At 43.9% G+C, this 24579-nt stretch overlaps 1 protein-coding gene across 1 annotated transcript; it reads left to right on the forward strand.

Moving 5' to 3' along the window:
- Nucleotides 1–8797: 8797 nt before the first annotated feature.
- On the forward strand, nt 8798–10962 carry LOC133923762 (uncharacterized). Its single transcript, XM_062369024.1, has 2 exons — nt 8798–9732; nt 10257–10962. Exons 1-2 carry the CDS (start codon nt 8798–8800, stop codon nt 10960–10962), a joined length of 1641 nt encoding a protein of 546 aa, XP_062225008.1.
- The last annotated feature ends 13617 nt before the right edge of the window (nt 10963–24579 follow it).

Below are 24579 nucleotides of genomic sequence, written 5' to 3' on the forward strand. Positions count from 1 at the left end.
TTATAACGAGATTGAATATTTTGTCAATATAACTTTCATGTTAATTTAATTAATATTTTAATTCAATATTCAATATTAATTATTTCATTTGAATTCAATATTGATGATTTAATTAGCATGGTTAATAACTTAAATATTTAGCATTGTTAAGTACAATACTATTTAATTTGCACTGTTAATTTATTTATTATTTATTGAGGGATGTAATTAGTTGTGCATCGTACATATTTAAGTAGTTGCTTTATCAGATGTAATTTGTTTAGCAGATACGATATGACTTTCCATATTTATTATGGAGAACGTCCCGCAGTTTTACACGGGAGGCTCGTAATAATTCTTAACTACCAGCACATAGAGAGTTCAGTTAAGGTATCTAATGACCTGAAATCACATGTTATGAGCTTTTTGTATGTGAACCAGTAATCCTATATTGTTATCCTGGAGGGTGTGTGACCACGACTTGTTCCAAACAGCCCGGTCATTATCTATACGTTGTTCGAGATGAGAAGGAATAACACATGCGCTTTGTACTCATGCAAGGCATTAGAGGAGAACTTTGATATGAGGGTGTACGTAAACATAATTCCACGACTGGTGCAAGGTGATGTAGTGACTACCATAGAAGGATTAGACCAGCAGGTGATACATGAAGAGAATGGAGGGTATATCGGGGAGGGCAGTTCTGGTAGAGAGGGAGCTAGAGTGGACCTTTCTGAGATAGATGTAGGATGCATAGATGATGAAGCCGGTGGTAGCAGGTATGAAGAAGCTGCTGAGAATGATGACACGGTGCCTGCGATCCAATACTTTTGTGTTGCTGAGCTACTGGATTGTGTCGTCATTGAGTATAACACCTTATCTAACTGGGGATACCGGAATAGCGACATACAGGTCGGGCAACAGTTTCGTAATAGGGGGAAGGTCATCCACTTCATTAGAAACTGTGTTGTAATGACAATAAGGGAGCACAAGTGCGTCCGGTCTAGCCATATAGAGTATGAGGTCATGTGTATCAGGCACCCGAATTATCCTTACTTTGTACGAGCACATATGCCGAAATATGATAACTATTTTGTGATCAGTAGATACACCCCACATAAATGCAGCGAAGAGGCTATTAGGAATGTGAGCCACACCGTTGATACGAGATTCATAGCCCAACTCTTCATCATTCTTGTTGGTACAAATATTTGTTTGGCACCAAAATTCATTATGGAGGAGATGTAGACTAAGAAGGATATGCTGATCAATTACCACACCGCGTGGCGAGCGAAGCAAAAGACGTTGAAGATGTTGTTTGGAGGCTTTGAGGAGTCTTACAACTATGCTCTGAGGCTACTGCAAAAGATTGTCATGGATGAATCCAGGGACTCAGTGGGTCATAGCAGATGAGCTAGTCAAGCTAGAGGATGGGTCATATAGCACCACTGACCGGTACCTCATTAGGTTATTCTGGTCCTTTGGACAATGCATTGAAGCTTTCAGATATTGCAGGTCAATTGTATGTGTGGATGCCACATTTCTGAGCGGCAAGTACCATGGTACCCTTATGACAGTGATAACGATGGATACAAATAATCAGATCATTCCTCTCGCCTTTGCAATGGTTGAGAGTGAGAACAATGATAGCTGTCTGTGGTTCCTCACTTTGGTGAGGACACATGTCGTGGGAAATAGGGAACAAGTTTGCATCATCTTAGACCGCAACAAGGGCCTTCTACATGTGTTGGACATGCTGCATGATAGCACAAACAACTCAATTACATGGCCTGATGTGGAAAGAAGATGGTGCATGAGACACTTGGGAGAGAACTTGTACACAAGGTATCGCAATAAGTCTCTTGTAAAGATATTCAAAGGGTTGTGTCTGTAGAACCAGCAGACGAAGTTCAATGAGATACGAAGAGAGTTAAATGAGACTACTCGTAAGATGATGGCAGATCAACAAGCACAAGAGGACCATCTGCGAATGCAAATGGTTGGGGGACAAACTATCGTTAGCTGTTCACGTGCTACGTTTAGCCAATGGATAGTAGGGAAGTCGACATAGCATTGGGCTCTAATCCATGACACTCACAGTGCCAGGTTAGCACATAGAATTTAAATGATCATATTGTACCCTTTCTTATGCAAATAGGGCTTCTAAAATTATTCTATCCCATGTTAGGTACACCATCATGACAACGAATATAGCGGAGGCGTTCAACAATGTACTAAAAGGAGTACGGGGCCTCCCGTTATGTGCCATCATGAGCTCATATTCTATAGAACGGTAGACTACTTTTGAGACCGTGGTAATGCTGCTATGAATTGTAGCATGCGGTTCGCACCTAAGGTAGAGGAAATCATATCCAGAAGGAGAAACAAGGCATATTTTCATCGAATGAGGATCTACGACCTGGCCAACAATAAATTCGAGGTCATGTGTTGTCTTAGGTATGCTTCAGGGTATAGCGCAGGGGACACCATGCAGCAATTTCAACTTGGGCCTCACGAGGTGAAATGCACATGCAATAGGCCAAAACTGCATCATATCCCATGCTTGCATGCTTAGCCTCTTGCAGGGACATTAGCGGCAAAGACAGATCATAGTACGTAGCACCGTACTTCATGATCGATGCATTGAGGAAAGCATGGCTTCCAAAGATGCGGTCCTTCAACATCAGAAGCAGCTACAAAGCGATCGACAGGCCTAAGTGGGTACCTTATCCCTGAGCACGACGCACGAATCCTAGAAGGCCTAGAGCCATGATGCTGCAAGGTGACATGGATGAAGTAGATGCTGTTGACGGCCTACGCAAGTGCAAACTTTACAAACAACCTGGCCATGACAGGAAGACATGCCCGATCCAGCAGTAAAGTATCACCACTATCGAACTGTAGTATATTAGAGTTGTTGCATTTTAGTATTTTGTTTGAAGTTATTCACAGTCATGGTTTGTATTCTAAATTGTTATTCACCTATTACTTATACTACTTTTTTGTAATATATCGTTTGGTACTGGCAAAACATACGATGTTTTTTTATTGAACCATGAAGCTTGTTATTATTCACCTATTTATTAAACCATAAAACTTGTAATATATTCTCATTTGTTATTCACATACTTATTGAACCATGAAGCTTGTAATATATTCTAATTTGTTATTCACCTCCTTATTGAACCATGAAATCATTATCGTGGCTCATGGTGGTCTTCCTGAGCTTCTTCAGCACCGGTACAATGAGAACCATATGGCACGAATGATTTTCACCGGGTAGCTGGTGCCATGATTATATGTGATTTTTAATTGCCATGATAATTTTCTACTAATTCAGTATATGTATTGGATACTTTTTGTAGTTGCTTCCATTGCGAGCCCAGAGTATCCACATGATTAAAGAGTTAGACTCTTGATTTCACGAGCCACTCACATGGTCAAGATTACTACCTTTTGCTCTCATCATGGTCAGAGCTCCCATGGCTGGTGGTGACAAGACACCTCTTCCCGCCAATTGAGGAGTCACTGCTCATTGGTCTCATCGACCGGTGACGTCCTAAGACATACACGTTTCACTTTCCTTTTGGCAATATGGCTATAACATTGAGGGATGTGGCCATGCTGACCGAGCTGCCAATCAGGGGTGCCCCGTTAGTAGTTTTGCGACCAGCAAATGAGCAGTCAAAGGGTAATATTGAGGGTAGGTAATTATTTGTTATATAATGCACTTCAAATATTGTAATGCTATTCAAGCTTCATTGACCATCTGCAATATGACAACAAGGATGTTGGCTTCTCTATGTCCTGGATTCATATGCTACCATAGTTCGGTCCATGCCCACCGGATACGGACGAGGCAACAGTTTTACAGCACTATGAGGTGTACTTGTACGTCCTGCTAGGAGGCATCATATTCTGCAACACGGTAGACGATTATGTCGTCCCCCATATTGTATGGTTACCGAGTCAGCTCGCGTCACATCCTTATGAGCCGACATCTTACAGTTGGGAATCTGCTGTGCTGGTTTCCACGTACAGAGGTTTGTGTGATGCAACCGAGCGATAAAAAAAGAGGGGATCAGTTACATGCTGCCTACACCTCTTACAACTATAGAGCTAGAAGTACCTCCCGGTTTATGGGTCTTGGGTGCTCAAGAGTTACTATCCAGTCCCTATCTCCGATGATATTACAGATGACATGAGGTCTATGATGGGATATCGGTGGATGCATGTTAGGCTGAGATGGAGTCAACAACAAGACCATGATAGCTACTCCCAGGTGATCAGTGATTTGGACATCTTTAGCACCGATCTCGTGGAGTGAGATCCATGGCGTATGGCACGAGTGGCCGAAATTGCGACTGGAAGGCTCATCGCATCATATTATTGGCGTGACTCGGACTTATGGATGACCAAATATTTCTTGTTGTATATGAACAACGTGAAAGCATATTCTCCTGAGTGTGTACAGAGACAGTTCGGGTACAGATGGTGCCAATACCTCTCCATGAGACGCTGGTCGGGCGTACGAGTAAGTGTGTTATTATAGGTAGTATTAGTACATTTGGCGGTCCTTGTTAATAAATTATAATTGTTTTATTCACGTATAGGAGGAGTGCACAGGGAAGCGAATGCATGCGGGACTAGGCATCAGTGAATGCCAAGTACCTATAGAGGTGGATGGAGTTAGCCGTGGTGGATGTCGTCCTTCCCGCGGTGGAGTCAACCACTCAGTCCATACACCAGCCCCCAGCCAACATAAATAACCCCACGCTCATCCATAGATAGATCACTCATTCCTCAACTCTCTCAACTGCAATTTCTTTCTCAGCTCTACCAAGCCCACCTAAGAAACATTGGGGCATTTTCATCCTCTAGGGGGTCGAACCACCGATGTGTTTCTGTGGCAACCCTTGTAGGCTTCGTGAGTTTCAGGACATTTGCTACACCTATAGCCTACGTTTCTTCATGTGTGCCAACTACCAGTACGATAAGTCTCGACATGGATCGTACGAGTACCCACCGGTATAGCGACATATACCACTAATGTGGCACTTTTCATATGATTTCATACACTGTGTTACTAATCTACCCTCTTGTTTCATTTGTTCAATCTCCTCCACCTATCTGTGACTTCATGGAATGATTGGACATGGAGCAAAATACGCACTAGAAGTGGTGGGTCGACATGAGCATGCGGTGGAGGAGGGAAGCGTATGAACTCTAGGAGTATGAGTAACAACAAGAGGAACTACGGCTCAAGCGTCAGGAGGAGGAGCGTATGAGGAAGGCAACCAAGGAGCGCGTTGCGGCTGAGGCACGCGAAGCAGAGAGAGAAAGGAAGCGGGAGAGGGTTCGTCGCGTTAAAGTGGAGGGCCCTGATGCCCTACAAAAGGGCAAATATCCTAGATGCATTCAGTAGAGAGCATCTATTGTAATCCGGTCTATTTTCATTCTCTAAGGTCTGTTTAGTTAGCAGTGGCACGCTATTAAGTTAGTCTTTTGGTATACCATACATGCCAATGCTTGTTGTCATCTCTTTATGGTTAGGGTCCATTCGCACAGCGATGAAAAACCTCATATCGCATGTAATATTTATCAGCGTATGTAACGTCTATACCATGTTATATGATAATCGTACTTCACAACTATTATTGTTCGACAAATTAGATTTTATATCCTCCTAACGTTACTTCCCTAAAAAGTTACCTACACAAATACATTAAATAAATAATAAATATCGATAAAATTACGTTAAAACAAATTTACACACTCTCACACATCCAGTTCCTTTCTTTATTTATTCACTCATGCCCTGATAAAAACTAAATTATGCTACAAAACTAGCCTGCTCGCATTTTATAGCAAAACATGGCAACACTGGGTTTAAAAAAGCAACAAAAGTGAAATGACGTGACTATCGCACCGAAAGCAGTGAGACAACGCGATGTGAGCGGGGCCGGCCTGTATTCGGCACCTAAGGTGCTGAATATGGCCGCATTCGGCACCTCAGGCTCCTAAAGTGCTGAATACAGGGAGTTTTCGGCACTTGAGGTGCCGAATACAGTGAATAGTGTTGTATTTGGCACATCAGGTGTCGAATACAAGAATTTTCGGTACCTCAGGTACTGGAATTAATTTTTCAAAGTATAAAATACCGAATACATATATTAGATTTGCAAATACACCGATATATTGTCTATTTTAACGAATACGATTACGTCTGTTACCTATTTTTAGATTTTTACCTAGCCGTGAGCCACGACTCCGCGTCGCAAGCATATCCATCAGCATGGAGACAGAACTCGCGGTGCTGCCCGGGTACGTGCTTGCCGATGTCCTCCGACGATTGCCGGCGCGGAGCCTCGCCACGGCCACATGCGTTTGCAAGGCGTGGCACACCATCGTCCATTCCCCCGCGCTACTGCTCCCGTACCTAAGACTTCTCCCGCACTCGGTGCGTGGCATCTTCATCATTGATCTTCTCATACCATGGCTCCCTTTATGTGCATTGTCGAGGTTCTTTTGTCACGAGTTATGCATTATTGATCTTCTCATACCATGTTACACTACTACAGAACACCATATATATAGCGCCCTATCAGTGCTGGTTTGACAGTAATCGGCACTGAAGACGTATCAGTGTTGGTTCTTAAACTCCCGCGCACGAACAGCAACTGAGGAGATAAGAACCGACACTGATAGTCACTATCAGTGCCGATTCCAACCACGAACTGGCACTGATAGTGACTGTATTAGTGCCGGTTCTAGACACAAACCATGAAGCTTACGAACCAATCAGCATCAGTGCCGGTTCTATTTACGAACCGCCATTGATAATTGTTAATGTCACACCTCATCTTAAAAAATTCATAACTTTTTCACACCAAGTCAGATGGGGAAAAACTTTATATAAAAATTGTAGCTCTCGACGAAATCTACAACTTTGTAGTTGATAAATTTTTTATTTGAGATCATTTAGATATCCAAATAGCTATTCAAACGTTTGATTAGAAGATGTCAAAATGATTTATTTTGCTACTATAATCACGAACAGATGATAGCTGAGATGGTTAGAGGGTTCATGCATGCACACAGGAGGTCTTGAGTTCGAATCTTGGTTGCCGCATGCGAGCGAATATCACGTGAGTTGCGAATATTAGGTGAGGTCGGGTGGGCAGCCTTTGGTCGGGTACCTCTGATCGCGAAAAAAAAAATGAAACTTTTTTCAGCTCGAAAAATGTTGAATCGAGACCGACTATTAGTGCCGATTGGAGCCACCAACTGACACTGATAGTGATTTTCAGTACCGGTTCCATACCCGGCACTGATAGTCAGTGACTATCAGTATCGGTTCAAAATCCATCACTGATGATGATTTTAAATCGGTACTGATGAGGTGTTTTGGTGTAGTGTTAGCTGCTGGATAGCCTAGTTCAAAATGTACATGCATGATTTATTTACATTAGAAAACTTTAATGCTGATTGTATCACCTATGCTAGTCTGGCTCACACATTTTGACTAGCTTTTTGGCCAGTGGTACTTATCGTTTTTGTTCTAATTTATCCAGTCCTTTTCTTCATGCATCGGTGCCGATGTTAATTGTTGGCATATTAATGAGTTAGGAATTGCCTTGAGAAAAAAGGTCAGGTATGTGAACGTACAATTGATATGGATTATATTCGTTACAAAAATGTTCACTAGCTCCTTATTTGCTATATGTGAGCCAGACCGTGACCTCTTGTTGTCCTTCATATTTTCCAACATTACGTATCATTCAATTAGGAGCCAAAGTTTAATCAATGGTTCTATGTTCATATCCATTCTTATATTTGAATTGTTGGTAGTGTATGACGTTGGTGACAACATCGATACTCTACAGAAAGGGAGCTCTGAGTGAGACTCCGACAATGATGATATTCTTACAGTTAATGAAGTTGATGATGCGGAGTACCACTATGGAGAATTTCAGATTCTTGGATTCCATCCTTACAAGGATTCCGATTAAAATTCCTGCCTCATTTTTTTACTCAAAATATTTGTTATTAGAACCAAGTAACAACAACTTTTAACTGAAAGGAAAGATAGTTAAGAGTTAGCTTCCGATATCTGCCACTTTTTATAGATGTGTTATGGCATCCCCTATAGGTGGAAGAAGGGGCAACATCAGGAGGAGGTGGCCGGTTGAGCCGCACCAACAGGGTCAGGATGGGCCCACCACCGTCATTAGAGATAGAATAGACTTTTTATTGAAGTTAAGTCTAGATGTAATCAGATTTGATTCTGTTTAAAGAATCTTATCTGCATGTAGCTTAGGAGTCAAGTAAGTCTCCCTGTATAATGGAGGCCCTCTATAAATAAAGATTAAGTAGGTTTAGAGTTTAACCCTTACTACTACCAAACTGTTTTAACTCATCGAAAAACTGTCCACATTGCAAATTCTGCGATCGATCTCCATGCTTGTGGCTTATCTCCATGCAAGTACGTATACGGTTTATCCCGTATGTATTCGGTGTGTTCCTTACGCGTATATACCTATAGTTAGATATTCAATAATTTTACATACAGTTTATAGAGATAGAAATGCAGGTTTGTGCTCAAATGTAGAATTTTTCTTTTTTATGTGAAAGGGAGGTTATATTAAAAGCTTAGCGATCGATCTCTGCCCCATCTAGAGCTCTCCATGCTTGCGACAGCTGGCCCGGCCCATGCATATTTATTTCCAATCCTTTATAACCACGAGCCGCCGTCCGCCCGGTGAAACCTAACAAGAGCAGGGAGCCGCGCCGTCGCATCCTTCGCACGCATCCGTCCATGGAGACGGAACTTGAGGCTCTGCCGGACGACGCCCTCGCCCACGTCCTCCGCGGCTTGCCGGCGCGGAGCCTCGCCACGGCCCGATGCGTCTGCAAGGCGTGGCGCGCCATCGTCGACGCCCGCGCGCTGCTGCTCCCGCACTTTCTCCCGCACTCGGTGCACGGCATCTTCGTTAACTACATCGACCATGGCCGGCCGCACTTCTTCGCCCGCCCCTCCTCGGCGTCGTCGATGAGCCGAGGGATCGACGGCATGCTCGGCTTCATGCACAACGACCACGTGCGTGACTGGTGGTCTGTCATGGATCACTGCAATGGCCTGCTCGTCTGTGACATGGAGTTGGAGAGTGAGCTCTGCGTGTGCAATCCCGCGACGCGGCGGTGGACGGGGCTTCCTCGGCATGCAGGGCGTAGCCGCGACTATGCCGGTGCATACCTCGTCTTCGATCCGGCTGAGTCGCCGCACTATGAAGTATTCTTGATCCCTGTCGTGCCGGAGGAGCCATCACCCTCAGACCGCCGGAAGGTTGACGAGGAGCGGCGTGCACGGCTACGGCAGCAAGAGATTGACGCGCCGTTCTTCCTGGATTGGTTCTTCTCATTGCCAAGAGGTGCAATAATTGCCGATGGGATTGGACAGGAGGTTCAGCAGGCAGTGGAATCGTCTCCATCCGTGAACAAGGATCATGAGCCTGATCATGACCCATTTCGCTTAATGGAATGGCCACCGTCGCCATGGAGGCTGAGCGTGTTCTCATCAAGATCTGGTCGGTGGGAGGATAGGTCCTTTGTCCGGGAAGGCGAGCCAGCGGGGACAGTCAAAGACATGCGGTTGGATCCCTTGGAACCGACGTGGCGAGGGCCGCGCCGGCGCTATGCCGTGTACCAGCGTGGAGTGCTCTATGTGCATTGCCGAGGTTCATTCATTACGAGGTATGCATTGCTTTTCTCTCACACATATATAATTGGCTCTCCTGCGTATTCGAGAAATTTTTTTTTTGCGTATAGAATACACATGAACTATAATTTTTATTTATATTTGAAACTTTAGTGCGTATTTTATCACCTATATGGTAGTCTGGTTCACGCATTATCAAGTAATGTTTTTGGATTGGTGATACTTGTTGTTTTCATTCTGTATTTTCATACTAATTTATAGTTGGCATGTTAATGAGTTTGGAATCGTATAAAAAATAGGTAGATTAATATAGAATTAATAAGCATGATGTTGTATAAAAATTAATGCACTAGTTCCTTTATTATTATAAGTAAATTAGACACTCCCTGTTGTCATCTTTCATGTATATATATTCTCACATTCATCATCCTGTCTGGTGCTGAAATGCTTTATGTTCAGTGCATCATTACATTTAGTAATTGGATTACTACCAATTGTAAATATACATATAACATGAAACATCTTACAGTAACAAGGTAAAAATTAATTTATTTTACAGGTTTTCATTGTCAAATGATAAATATGTAGTAATTAAAATACCGGCAGACATTAAGGATGCAAAACCATATCTGGGGGGATCGCAGAATCAGGTGTATTTTGGAATATTTGATGGCCATCAACTACGGGTTTGGATCCTCAACGAATCATGTGGACATATCGAGTGGCTCTTGAAGTATGAAGCTGACCTTGGGCTCTATGCCGATTATGTAGCATCACTCCCCTATAACAATGGCAGACAATTGGATGGATCTTGGATGGTAGAAGGTAATACTGATGTGAGTGACATTGATGATGATGTTGAAGCACAATCCAACGGGAGCATTGAGCGGGACTCGGACAAAGATAAGATTTATGTGAGTGGCATTGGTGACAACGTTGAAACACAATCCGATGAGAGTATTGAGTGGGACTCCGACAATGATGACTTTTTCGCAGTTGAAGCCGGAAGTGAGCAGTACTGCAGGGGACAATTCCACATTCTTGGATTTCATCCGTACAAGGAAGTTGTGTTTTTGGTTGAATGGTTTGGAGTTGCAGCCTATCATTTGAATACCTCAAAGATTCAATATTTGGGCAACTCACGCCCAAAATGTTACTACCGTAACCATACAAATGGTATATCTGAGTCATTCCTATACACTCCATGTATGATTGGAGATCTGCTTCGTGGAGACAATACTGGGCAGAGCTTGTATGAAGATTAGCATCGAATAAATAGAAAGCAGGTAGATGGACAATATAGAGAAAATTACAATGGTGTGCTTTTGATTGAGCCCGGAATTATTCTTCGGTTTATTTCGGGAATTCCTGGTTTATCTAAACTCAAGTATTTGGGTTACTTCTTTTCGCTAGAGTCCTATATACCACACCGATTAATATTAGACTGACCATATCTCTGTATTTGAATGGTTTTTCTTCTATTTGTCCAATTCAAGTTCCTGCCTCATTTTTTTTAATGTTTGTTATCAGAATCTCCATTTACCTAGGTCTCGCTTTGTGAGGTGACTAGCTAGATATGAACTCACAGTCCTCGTCACTGATCGCTTGGCTTACAAGTTATGCACAAGTAAGTTGCTGATCTGCACCTTTTGACAGATGATTGTGCAGAACACGTCAGGTTTCTCTAGAACCATGCAGGGACCCCAGCTGATTTGGGAGTTTTGGGATCAACAATTCCAGTCTGCTGGTCACGAACTTGCACTACATAAGAGGGGAAAAAAATCATGAACTACCTAGTGTAATGGTGTGACTCCAACTAACGAACTGGACATAATTAATTCAAATGCCAACATACAGGGAAAAAGAAAAAGGATTTCCGAAATTCCATGTTCGTACCGAGGAAACAAACAAATCAACAAGTTCTTCCAATGTCACTTCACAAAACTAATGTGACGAGTTGGTGGCCCATCTTCTTCATTTGTGTTTGGTCCAATGAATTTTCCTCCTCCTGGACTTCGTCCATTCTTACCAGATGTACTGCTTCTTCAGTAGTCCCAGTAAAACTACAAGGCAAGACAGCAACATACATTTCTCTTGCTCCAATCCACTGAGATCTTTCTCTTTTATTGTACCAGAAATTTTTCTTCTGCTACTTCTTTCTTGAGTGCCAAAAAAAGAACACGAGCGAATGTGAAGAAAATTTTTACATGAACAAGTCACACACACAAATCAAGTCGAAGTAACCACAAATTCAGTATGACAACAAATCCTAAGCGGCAGTTGTCCATTGGATTCGCGGATGATCATGTCGATACCAGCAGCAACACCAGTCAAATTTTGCACACAAATTTGCGACAATGCATTATTTCCCAAACCAGCCTACGGAACCGGTTCCATATCTGGCTCATCCCTTTGGACTTCGATTCGGCTCGATTCTACCACTACTGCAGAACATACCATATATGGCGTCCCTTCACTGGTGGTTGCTATGAAACCGGCAATGATAAGGTATCACTGCTGGTTCTTAAGCTCCAATAACTGAGAAATGATTGAGGGAGCAAGAACCGGCATGCAGGGACAGTCCTTATCACTGCCAGTTCAAGAGAAAAATCGTAGTGATACTTTCACTACCAGTTCGTAACACAAATCGACACTGATAGGAAACTTTTCACTGCCTAGAGTTTATAAACTTGCAAGAATCAGAAGCAATTTTCAAACTTAGAGCAGATTCATGACCACTTGCTTTGGAGGGGTTTCATGCTTGGCGATACCTATTGGACCAAGCACGGTGAAGATGATGAGACTGTACATGAAGGGCAACAAACTATTGAAGATGACGAAGACAATGATACATTATATGTTGGAGACAGTGATATGCCAGATGTTGGAGACATAGTGGTCAAAGTCATGTTGGTCGACGATGACGAAGATGATCTAGATCAGATGTTGCATGATGGGGAGGGGGACTTCATTAGTGAAAGAGAGTTTCAAAAGTTTTAGTGTATAGTATATGACAACCATTGTACCCAGGCTGCAAGACGGTGCACACAAAGCGTAATGATGATGTGGTATCGACGGCGATGACGTGAAGCGTAAAAAGAAAATACCTCCCGCTAAGGTGGCATGGTATTTCCCTATAATCTCCTATTTGAAGTGACTGTTTGTGAACAAAAAACATGCCCAACTGATACGATGGCATGCCAAAAAGTGTAAGAGGGACGGAGTGGTCAGACACCCTATTGATGCTATGCAATAGAGGCACATCGATAGAAAATGTAGGAAGATGTTTACAAATGAGGTAAGGAATGTAAGATTCGGGTCGAGTACGGATGGAATGAATTCTTTCGATAATATGAACAATAGCCATAGCTCTTGGCCTGTGACTTTAAATATCTACAACCTTTTCATTTCGACTGTGTATGAAGCGCAAGTGACTTATGATGCTGTTACTGATCCAATGGCTGAAGCAACCAGGTAAAGATATCGATATTGAAAAAGCTCATATGTGCCAAAAGCGATTAGTAATTTCATGTTAATTCGTATCGACTAAGGACATGCTATGTCTTGTGTAAGGAATATTCATGTTTCTATTTCTATGAATCACGGAAATGCTTTAATATGTAAAGGATATGCATTTTTCATTTGTATTAAGTATTTATAAATAATATACAATAAATAATACTTAGCATAAATTAATATACACAAATGAGGCTTTAATATACTATTTTACCAAACTATAAAAAATATTATACAAATTACATTCTGTTAAAAAAAATGGAAAACAAATCTAATGAAAAATGAAAACGTGCATCACGGCCGGTTATGGATATACATTACGAATTGCTGTAACTTGTATGAATTATGGACACATATTAATTTATGTCAACTAAAGATATTTAATTTCTATTAAATGTATGCATTTCTATTTGTATTAATTATCACAAATAATATATGCATTGTCTTATGTAAAGAATATGTTTTTCATTTGTAATAAGTAATTATAATTAATATACAACAAATAAGCTTTAGCACAAATTTATAATGTACATATAAGATGCTTTAATATTCTAATTTATTAAACTAAAAAATAAATATTATACGAATTACGTTCTGTTAAAAAAATTCTAAAACAAATCTAATAAAATATACCATATTAATACACTGTTAAAAAATACCATACAAAATATTTGCAAGAAAAAATGAAAAAAATACATCACTAGCGGTTCTAATTTGGAACCAGTAGTGTAATATCACTACCGACTCCAAATTAGAACTGCTAGTCATGCCTTCTCCTTATATAACCATCTCGACCTGGCCCCTTGTCACTTCGATGCCGTACCCACCTCCCCGAAGCCCTAACCCTAAACAACCGCCACCACCTCCTCGCCGATGCCGATGAGGTCTTCCCTAACCTCCTCCACATCCTCCTCGAGGAGCTCCTCCCCGCTGGCAAGTGCTTCTCGAGGAGGGCCTCCCTGACCTCCTTCTTCTACATCATCGTCGAGCCCAGGTCTCCTCGATGTCGACAACCGAGCCCAGGGTCACATCCACGCCAACGACCGACCTCTGGCCTCCTCTTCCCTTTGGCCTCCTTGACTCCCTGATGACAAGATCAAGGCCCCGACAACATTCCACGGTGAGCCCGACCTCGACGCGTGCCACCTCCCCAAAGATGAGGTCCTCCCCAATGGCCTCTTCCCCAACGACAAGCTTCTCAGCTCTTTCCCTGGCGGCCTCTACCCTGAACACCCTACTCAGCTCCCTCCCCGGCGACCTCATCGACACCCACCACACCGACACTCTCCCCGCACCCTCCTTGTAGGCAGTCATGCAAATTGATGTTGAAATTTAGATAGAATTTTAATTTTGAATTGTAACAACTTTACTGATAATTATGCAGTAATTTTAGTTGAAATTTGAATTGTTTAGTGAGGGTGATTCTTGTGTATTTCGTGAAAATCATGGCAGTCCATGACCTGCCTCTGAATTTTTCGTTAGGAACCATGGCAGTATGTATGTGAGTAATTGTTATACATGCTCATTTTCAAATTGAATAGAGGCTAAAACTTGAGGACAAGTAGATTTAAATTTGAGGACAATTAGATGTATCTATGAATGTTCAAATTTGGAATATTACTATCATGAATAAGTAAGGTTCTCATATCTTAGCATGTTTAATAAATAAACCTGACATGTATACATGTGCATGTATGCATGTCATTTGAGAGTAGCAAGGATTAAATCTTGATTTGAATCAAGAAGTAGAGCATGTCGAGTTAATCTTTGCAGCATAATAAATATAATTCCTTTTTTCCAAAGTTAACAATCTTCTACGCAATGCATCAGTTTTGCTTTCACTAGTATGTGAACGTTTTTCCCTTAGATTTCCTGCATGTCATCTTTACAAAAATCTGAATGTATGTTGCACATAAAAAGGGCATCAAGCTAGCATCACCGTGGAGGAGGGCATCATGCTAGCACCACCGATGGATCCTCGACGTGGAGGGCGAGGCTGCCGTGGAAGAGGAGGAGGCTGTGTAGGAGAGGCTTCGGGGTGGTTTGGGGACCGTCACGGCCATGGCGGAGGACCACCCCCTCTTCCAGAGCATCCAAGGGGCGTGTAGTACCCTGCGTGCTCGAACCCCAGGATGGGAGTCCTTGTTGTGCCCCCCTTGCAAAAACCGCGCATGGTATATTGTGTTTATAACTCAATTTTTAGTTTTTTCAATCCAAACAGAGCATCTTCAGTTGATATTAGTTGATTTTATTGAAAATCTAAATTGATATTAGTGAAAATCTAAATTGATATTAGTGGAATAAGTCTAAACAGAAATATGTTCATTTTGCTTATCCCGTATGTATCCGGTGTATTCCTTACGTGTATATACCTATAGTTAGACATTCGACAACTTTGCATCCAGCTTATATAGATAGAAATGCAGGTTTGTGCTCAAATATAGAATTTTCCTTTTTTTTATGTGAAAGGGAGGTTATATTAAAAGCTTAGCACAGTACATCTCTGTTTTAGTAACATACCCTGCACAAAAAGATTTTATCCATCCCGAGCAGGCCACTTTCTTCCTCAACTTCGACAACCACCACCACTGAAAGATGCCGGAGACGGAACCAAAACCTCCCACTACCTTGACGAAGGACTCGAAATGTTGGACACCTGCAAGAGCCAACGCCTCGGACTACCTGCCGGGCACATCTAATTCTTGTAAGCCGCATCGGTCGTCGTCCCGATGTAGAAGATGGAGGTGCAGATCTGGCGCTCCCAACTTCGAATTTCCCTGTTCCTACAGAAGAAACAAGCCAAACTAACAAGTTGTAATGTCACTTGAAAAAACCATTGATTGGGACTTTTCACCTGAAGCAGCTTGCTACTAGTTTCAGTAGTTTGTGGCCTTTCTTCCACATTTGTTTATGCTCGAATTAATTGTCCTTCTCTTACTGAGCCTCCTCATTGCATTGTTACTGGCTGTACTTCTTCATCGCAAAATTTGGGGTCATTTAAAACACGAATCAAGAATTGGAGGGCGAGGCGCTACGCAAAACTAAAGCTGTATGGTGTGTGACAACGTCAAAGGAATTTTACAAGAATCAAAATCACTCCGCCGAATTGCCGATTTCCGAACAAGCCAATTTGACGCCATGGAAGCCCCGATGCAGTTAATGCCCTCATTTTCGTCTGGCATCTTCCACGATCATAACACGTTCAAGCTTTGGCTAATTTTAGGAGTAAATTGCATAATAGTAGTTGGTGTACGAACTTGTGCTGGGTGCAACCGTGTCCATAGACTTGGAATATATATATATATATATATATATATATATATATATATATATATATATATATATATATATATATATATATATATATATCACACCTCACCGGGATGGTTCGCAACGGTCAGCTATGGACAATACCCACTTTCAATCTTTGAACCATGACCCCTGCGCGACCAGTCGATGCCAGCGCGATCACAACCAGGGCCTTTGCAAGGTTCCCCGCGACTAGTCCTTACTAGTCATAGGGCAGGTGCTCGTCTAGGCCAGTTAAAACTTATTTAATGTTGTTACTTACATCGTTTTCCTTCCCCAGGCAGTCCACTCCGGCTGAGGCGGTAGGTTCAGCGCAGAGTTACCTTATCCCATCTAGCAGATATTAATTATTATGGAATGGGCACGTAGACGTGACAGGGGCGTAGCAGACGCGCGTGGGAAGCCTGGGACAGGACAGGACAAGCCGAGGGCTTCGGGCGTGACAAATGGGGGTGCGACTGATGGACGGGACGGTCAACATAGAGGGACCTAGGGTAGGCACAGCGAATGTAGGTTTGTAATGATTTCTTATATCATTTCTTAGGACATGTATGGGTCTGCTGGTTAGGCCCACTTGTAAGACTTCTCCCCCTTGGAATATAAGGAGGATATTTTCTGTGAAAAAGGAGGATAAAGAAGAATACACATGATGTAGGGCTATTACCTCACGAGGGGCTTGAACTTGGATAACTCTGGTGTTCTTAAGCAGCAAACATACACACATTCCATAGGTACACCCGAAACGTTGATCATGCACCCACTGTCCAACATACCCTGGAAACATTGTCAGGGATTTACCCTCGACATTTGGCACGCTAGGTAGGGGGCGTATTTTCAAGTTCTGGTAAGTGCCGTTAATTTCTTATGGGCTATCCATGTTCGAATCCCCAACGACCGATGAGTTCTGCTCGGAGGATCTGAGTTGCTACGAGGTGTTCTTCATGGGATGCGACCCAGACAAACCCAATATGTTCCAGAGTCAGCACATTGGATCAGAATCCGAAGGCCTCGGGGTTCAACAAAAAGCAACAGAGACATCCATATTCAAGGCTCCGACGGGAGCTCACGGACCGCAAGTCCCGGGGGAACCAGCCTCATCAACAGTAGCCCCACCCGGAGGAGCGCTCACCGTGTCGTGACGGTCAACACCCAACCCTGTGGCGCAAACCGATACCATCGGCCAGGTATGATCTGATCAGGTAAAAGAGTACCCAGAAACTAATCGGGGGTGTTGTTTCTTCGAGCAGGTTCAACCCGAGGACGGACGAGGGGTCCACACTTTGCACTTTTGACATGGGTAACAACCACTCCTCGCTGGGGACCAGGACCAAAGAAAGGTAATCCTCTGCTCCCCCAGTACTGACCACCCATCGATAGGAAGGGGGAATCTTTATCCTACCTTGCAGGATTTCAAGGCGCCACAGGCGCAGTACTGGTCCCTAAAGCGAGACATGTTTCCATCGACCACAAATGAGCATAGACCCTGCGTCGTCAGGTACATGGTTCAATTATGTTTTTTCAATTAATAATAATATTACGGAGTATGAGGGCCTCTTACCTGGAACGCGAGCAACACCCGCGTGGAGGGTGTAACACCTACTAGCGATGAGGGACCCACTACTGGGTGTGACCCTAATGCCAAAGGGTTTTCTAGTGCTCGGACCAGACGATGGCGACATACCACTATGAATTAAGAAAGCTAGAGCGACACGCCATACACCAGGAAGTCACGCACGTCCCTCACCAGGACTACTTCCTTGGCCAATGGGCTGGTCTGTCCGGCCTCTTCTTGCGAACCGACCCCAGTCGAAGTCTTTGGGAAAATGATTCACATGACCACCCACCACGGTCTCGGGCCAACGTGGAAGGGATGCTCTGCTAGGAAATGGAACACCAGAGGTAACACCTTTGTAGGCAACGACTCCCATTGTGTCGTCGACCTTGGGTGGCCATCATGTGGTCACCCTGCTCGGTTTGGGTACGACCTGGATGGATCAGATCTTGGACTACCTTCAGAATCAAGCAAACCCTGACGATGATGTGTTAGCTGAAAGGGTCACGCAGGTAGACCGTGAGAATCTTCCTGTGTAGAGGGACGCCTCTGCCACCAAGGGAGCAACGACTCTTTACTAAAATACATCGCTCAGGATGATGGGAGCACAATGTTCCCTAACATCCTCGAAGGCATACGTGGAGGCCGAACCTCATACTGCCCTCCAAGATGCTTGCGAGCAGGTGAAACAATGCGGGTCATGCTACCACAGTCGAAATACCAACCTACTAGCCCAGGCCCTGCAAACCATACCACTCTTTCAGCCTTCCGCTATCTAGGGGCTCGACACCGTGGTACCGTTCACTAAATCTCCAGGCGGTTTTAATTTCCTACGTGTGGTAGTCGACAAGTCCACAAAGTGGATTGAACCCGAGCCCGTTAAGGAGATCACCACCGTAGCAACGATTAAGGTCCATAAGAGCACTGGTAGTGTGACTTGGCAGTCCAAGTCACATAAAATCAGACAACGGAACTCGATTCGTCAATTAGGAATCGCATGCTGGCTGCCTCAAATAGCCAGCCATCCGGGCCTTACCAAGTGGCTGGGTAAGGACGAAGATAAAAACTCGGACGAAGTGGCTGGGTAAGGGCGAAGAGTTCCACGAACATGCTCCAAGGCTCGAGCAGCCTGATCCCAACAAGGCCTCAGGCGCCACCGCGACCACTAGGCACGGGTAGAGCGTCATGGGCGACCTCAACCTTGGTTCAGTCCAAGGCTGGTCTATTTCAAGAACTTGACTGCCTGGTCGGTAGCTTCTTCTGTCGACCAAACAGTCGGGGGCTAGAACTATTAGGATATATGTTTTGTTTTCTTGCAGCCATGTCTGTTTATCCCACTCGCTCATGATTGATGGGATGAGATAAAAAATTGACCACTCGCAAGCTACTAGGGGTATGGCTTCCAAGGATTAACGACCACAACGCCACAAGCCCTAACTCAGGTCGAGAGTTGGTCACCACCGAAAGGCTTACTGGGCTAAAGGTCATCCTTAGTGCCGAGACCTAGCTTGCAAGTGGGTCGACATGATCCTCCCTAAGCATTATGAGCACTCCGAGGTTGCTCGCTGCTCAAGCACAGAAAAAATTCACATAAAGACAAGTATCCTTCGTTACAAAGTGACCACTCGAATGTGATCCCGGACTGACCCTAGATGACCTCTATACAATACTCCTAGGACCCAAAAATACCCCTAAGTGGGTCAAACCAGACTGTCCAAAGGTAGGAGCGAACATCATACAAAAATGAATCGACACAAGCACCGAGCTCCTTCGAGGTCATCCGAGTGCCTTCAAAACCCGCACCGACTACCGGCAAGAGGTCTAGGTCGGGGAAGAGGGCGCGGACGCAGGCGAGGGCAAGGCAGGCACCGGAGACCCCGACCTCAAAAAGGTGGTCACCAATAGCCTCGCGAATCCTTTGCTCAAGGCCACCTGACTCCTTGAAAGTCGCCAGAAATCACTCAATAGTAAGACAGTGCATGAAATCGTATGTAAAAGTGTCATATGGGTGATCTTTTTCGCTATACCGATGTGTACTCATACGGTCCATGTCGAGGCAGGTCGTACTAGTAGTTGTCACACATGAAGAAGCATAGGCCATAGGTGTAGGATATGTCCTAGAACTCATGAAGCCTATAAGGGTCGCCACAGAAGCACATAAGTGGTTCGACCCCCTAGAGGATGAAAATCCCCCAATGTTTCTTGGGTGGGCTTGGTGGAGCTGAGGAAGATATTGCAGTTGAGAGAGCTGAGGAAGGAGTGGTGTATGAATGGATGAGGATGAGGTTATTTATAGTGGCTGGGGATGGTGCATGGACTGAGTGCATGGGCTTGCATGGGAGCTGGAACATAGGATTAGCTGTGAAAGCTGTAAAAGTTGTGGCATTGATGCTTGATAGAGATTCCCTGTGAAAGTTGTTGCTTGGTGTGGTCATTTCATTCTGCAAAAGTTCAGCGAGGAGTTATTATTACCACTGCATGGAAGGCAGGGAATCATATGAAAGCATTGGGCTTAGAAAAAACATATTGGTACAATGATAAAATCTGGCCATTTCATTGAAGAAAGTAAAGTACATCACAAATAAGTGTCATCATAAGCGTTCATCGCCTTTCTGCGGGTATAGTACATAAGGAAATATGCACTGACTTGTACACATTCTATGACAAGTTACAATGGCATGTAGTACTCCATCGCTAAATAAAGCATGCCTTATGGAAAGACAGATTGTTGGGTGCAAAAAAATATCTACTGGGTAGCTGGAAAGATGGAGGCTTCTCATCCAGATATTCCCAACGGGTCTCTTGGAAGTTGCATCCATGGGGGTAGGGCTTGTTGCACACGTACCCTTGTGCCATTACATGTGCCACAAGCCCTGGTACAGCCGGTACGCCACATACGCATTGTGGAGGAACCTGCATGTTGTCACATGTAGTGAGGTACTTATCCCACCACTCCTCATTGAGCTCATGTAGCCTCATCTTTGGCCATTCAACATACGCGCACCTCATTGCCTAAGCCTCATCTTAACCATAGTTGATGTTCGCATACTTTTCTTCGTCTGCGTACCATTCGTACTTGCACCTAGGCTTGTCATACTGTTGGAGGGAAGCAAGTGAATTAGATGAAATTCGTAGCACGGTAGGATGTCAAGCACACTTACCCCACAATAGAACCAAGCAACCATGGCAAGCAGGAACAATTTTAGGCTTGCTATTATACCACGGTTGCACCGTGGCATGCGAGCCTCGTTCTCTTCTATCTACAACTCCAGCTCCCTCTTCTTCTGCTCTTGGTCTTCATTTGTTCTTCACTCTTCATCCTCACGCTTGCATCTATCAAGGATGTTGCGCGATAGCTCGTGAGGGCCCATATTGTCCGTACCCTTATCGGACCCAGAGCCGGACCCAAAAGCCATGGAAGGGATTGTGTTGGACTATGTTGGAGAAGAAGTAGCCATAGATGGGTTACCTTTATATACACAAGGGGGGTATACTGCTAGGAACTGTTGAGTGTGTTGGAGGGAGAGTTATTACGATGCCAGGGTGGGTCTCAGGGATTCCTTTTGCACGGATGTCGAAAGCATCCGCCGACAGAGAGAGAAATATACGCGGTGCTATAGAAGAAGGGATAAGGTCACAGGCGAGTGTTTCCTCATCATTTTACTGCGTGTAGTCAGGTTGTGTCCAAGCTATAAGATAGGATGCTTAGAGCTCTGTCGTGTGGTCACTTCGTGTGTAAAGCCTGAGTCATGATAGAGGTATTGTCATTTCATGGTTAAATATAAGTCATGTTGTCACTTCATGTCAAAAGTGCGAGTCACGACAGAGATGCTGTGCTGCAGCAAGGTGTTGTCATTTCATGCTAAAAGCTGCGGCATGTCAATGAAAGTAAATTATATAACATATAAAGGTCATCATAAGCATTCATTTCATGTCTGTGGCTACAGAATATAAGGCAATATGCACCAACTCATACCCTACTCGTACACAATCTACAATAAGTTACAATGACATGTAGTTATTACTACCGCTTTCCAGCAAATGGACCCATGAGTTGTCATTTCATACTTAAAGTCAAGTCATGTAGTCACTTCGTGTCTAAAGCCTGAATCAAGATAGAGGTGTTGTCATTTAATTTTTGATTGAAGCTCTTTCATGTGGTCACTTCGTGTCTAGTAGCTCCGTGATGACGTCCTTGCACGTGTCCGCCTACAATGCCCGAGAGAACACATTTAATAATAAGAACGAAAGTCAATACAATGAAACATCTTCACGTACCATTGCGTGGTACGCCACCATTGGCTCCATAGCGAACGTGTCGGTGACCTCTACCTCATGCTGCGGTGATTCCGAAGGCACTGGGATGCACCTTACCCGCGATACCTTGTGGAACCAATGCAAGTATGAGTCCTCCGTCCTATGGTTGTAAGGTCCGCTGGGGACGTGGACGTGTGCAGCAATGTCCACCCACTCGTCCACCCACACCTACAATTTACCCCTCCAAGTTGCATCGTACGCGATGCCTTGATCCTTCCTCGTCATCCTACAAGACAAAGTTACGATTACAGAACTAAAAACATGAACAGCAAAGAACCTGTAACAACAAATACTTACAAGTGAGTGTTGTTCGTCGGTCATCATGACAGGGGGAAGTACTGGTGATATTCGAACTAACTGAGCACTTTGTCCAGGTAGTAGGGCTCAATTGTGATGATGAACACCAGCTGTCGCCACGTAAGCAAGAGAGCCTAGTCCCTGTGGCATAAGTCGGAGAGGCCAAGAGGCGCCCGCATCATGACCGCCTCGTGGTCGTACGATGTCCAGCGCACCCTGTCCGTTTGAAGCTAGTCGAATGAGGCAACGAACTGAGGGTATGAAGAGTGTGTCTTCGTTATCGCCCACCTCGGCTGCATGAAAAAGAAAAGTGTCAGGCATATAAGCGTCATGAAAGAACATTACTAAAAGAAATGTGTTAACTTGTATTCCTTATGTCACGCTTGCACCAAAGCGAACCCATCACAGGGACGTCCATTGCGTCATGCACGCCGAACTTGTCGAGAAAGTAGAAAGCCTCGTCGTACGAGCTCAGGTGCAGGCGCCCTATGTTGAAGCACTTGTACGACCACATGGTCAGGAGCAAAGGACAATTTGTGATCGACCCATAGTCACTCCTCATGCTGCAGGCCTCGCACAACGCCCGGTACGTTTGCGCTAGGACTGCGGAGCCCCAACTGCATTGAGGGACCTGCTCCAGGGGGCCATCCGCAATCTGCTGCGCGAAGAAGATGAACCGCTTTTCGGCGGTGTTTGCATGCATGCTGGTGAAGACGACCCACCTGAACAACCACAATAGGTACGCCTCCAGGTGCTGTCGCACTCTCTAGTCCTCTGACTCTGGCGTCAGGAAGTCCGCCCTAAACTGTTGGACCTAGGCCTTTGATGGACTGTGGGGCTTGTCGAAGCCCACCTGCTCAGGCTGCTGACCTTCAGGGATGACTTCGTGGAACCTAGCGAACACAGCAATCCCCGCCAAGGGCAATCTCAGTAGCATAGAGACGTCTTGTAGCGTGACAGTCATCTCACCTACGGACAGTGTGTTTCTCCAACCTCCAGGTCGACCAGTGCTGTCAGCAGTGCCCTGTCAAGGGGAAACTAGGGGCTTGGTCCCTAGTCGGGTCGAGGAGATGTGCCAAAGGAAGGAGACCCGATGCCCTCAACTTATGGAAAATAAAAAATGCGAGTAAAAAATCGAGTGATTTACAACAGCAAACATATAATGCACAAAATTATTACCTCGGGATCCAATGCTAGTCAAGCCTCCAGAAGTGGTCCGGAGTATGTAAGAGCTAGGCCGGGTACAACTCAGTGCCGTCCAAGTGTGTCTGATGCGTCACATCGATCACAGGGTCGATGAGCTTCGTACCTAAAAGCAAAAAAGATTGTACTGCATGACATAATGAATACGACAAGCACATAGTAATGCAACACATAATATGCAAAATAAAAATTAAACTTGAGAGAAATAAAACACAAAGTATAATGCATAAATGAAATACAATATGGGGAGAAATGTAGCATGTTGTTCAAAAACATCATATAGTACAACACATTATGTGCAACAAATTTTGAGTATGTACAAAAGTTAGCAATATTACAACAAAGAGTAAGGTAATCCGAATATAACATAACCCAAACAGTCCAAATATTACCCCAAATACAAAGGTTATCAGGTACTCTGAATAAAACGTAATACAACTTGGTCCAAATATTACAGGGTCCAAATATAACATCATATACTTAGATTATCCAGTAACTCCAAATAGTACATAATACAACATGCTCCACATATTACAATATAACTCGCGTTGTTCAAATATTACATAATACAACAATATGCTAGGCTTCAACACATAAACAAACGAATATTCCAAACATAGAGCACCATCCAATTAATAATACAACATGGACCTCGATCATACAGCCGAATAACCAGAATGCTCGCTGA

This window comes from Phragmites australis, chromosome 7 (genome assembly GCF_958298935.1).
Source record: "Phragmites australis chromosome 7, lpPhrAust1.1, whole genome shotgun sequence".
NCBI lineage: Eukaryota > Viridiplantae > Streptophyta > Magnoliopsida > Poales > Poaceae > Phragmites > Phragmites australis.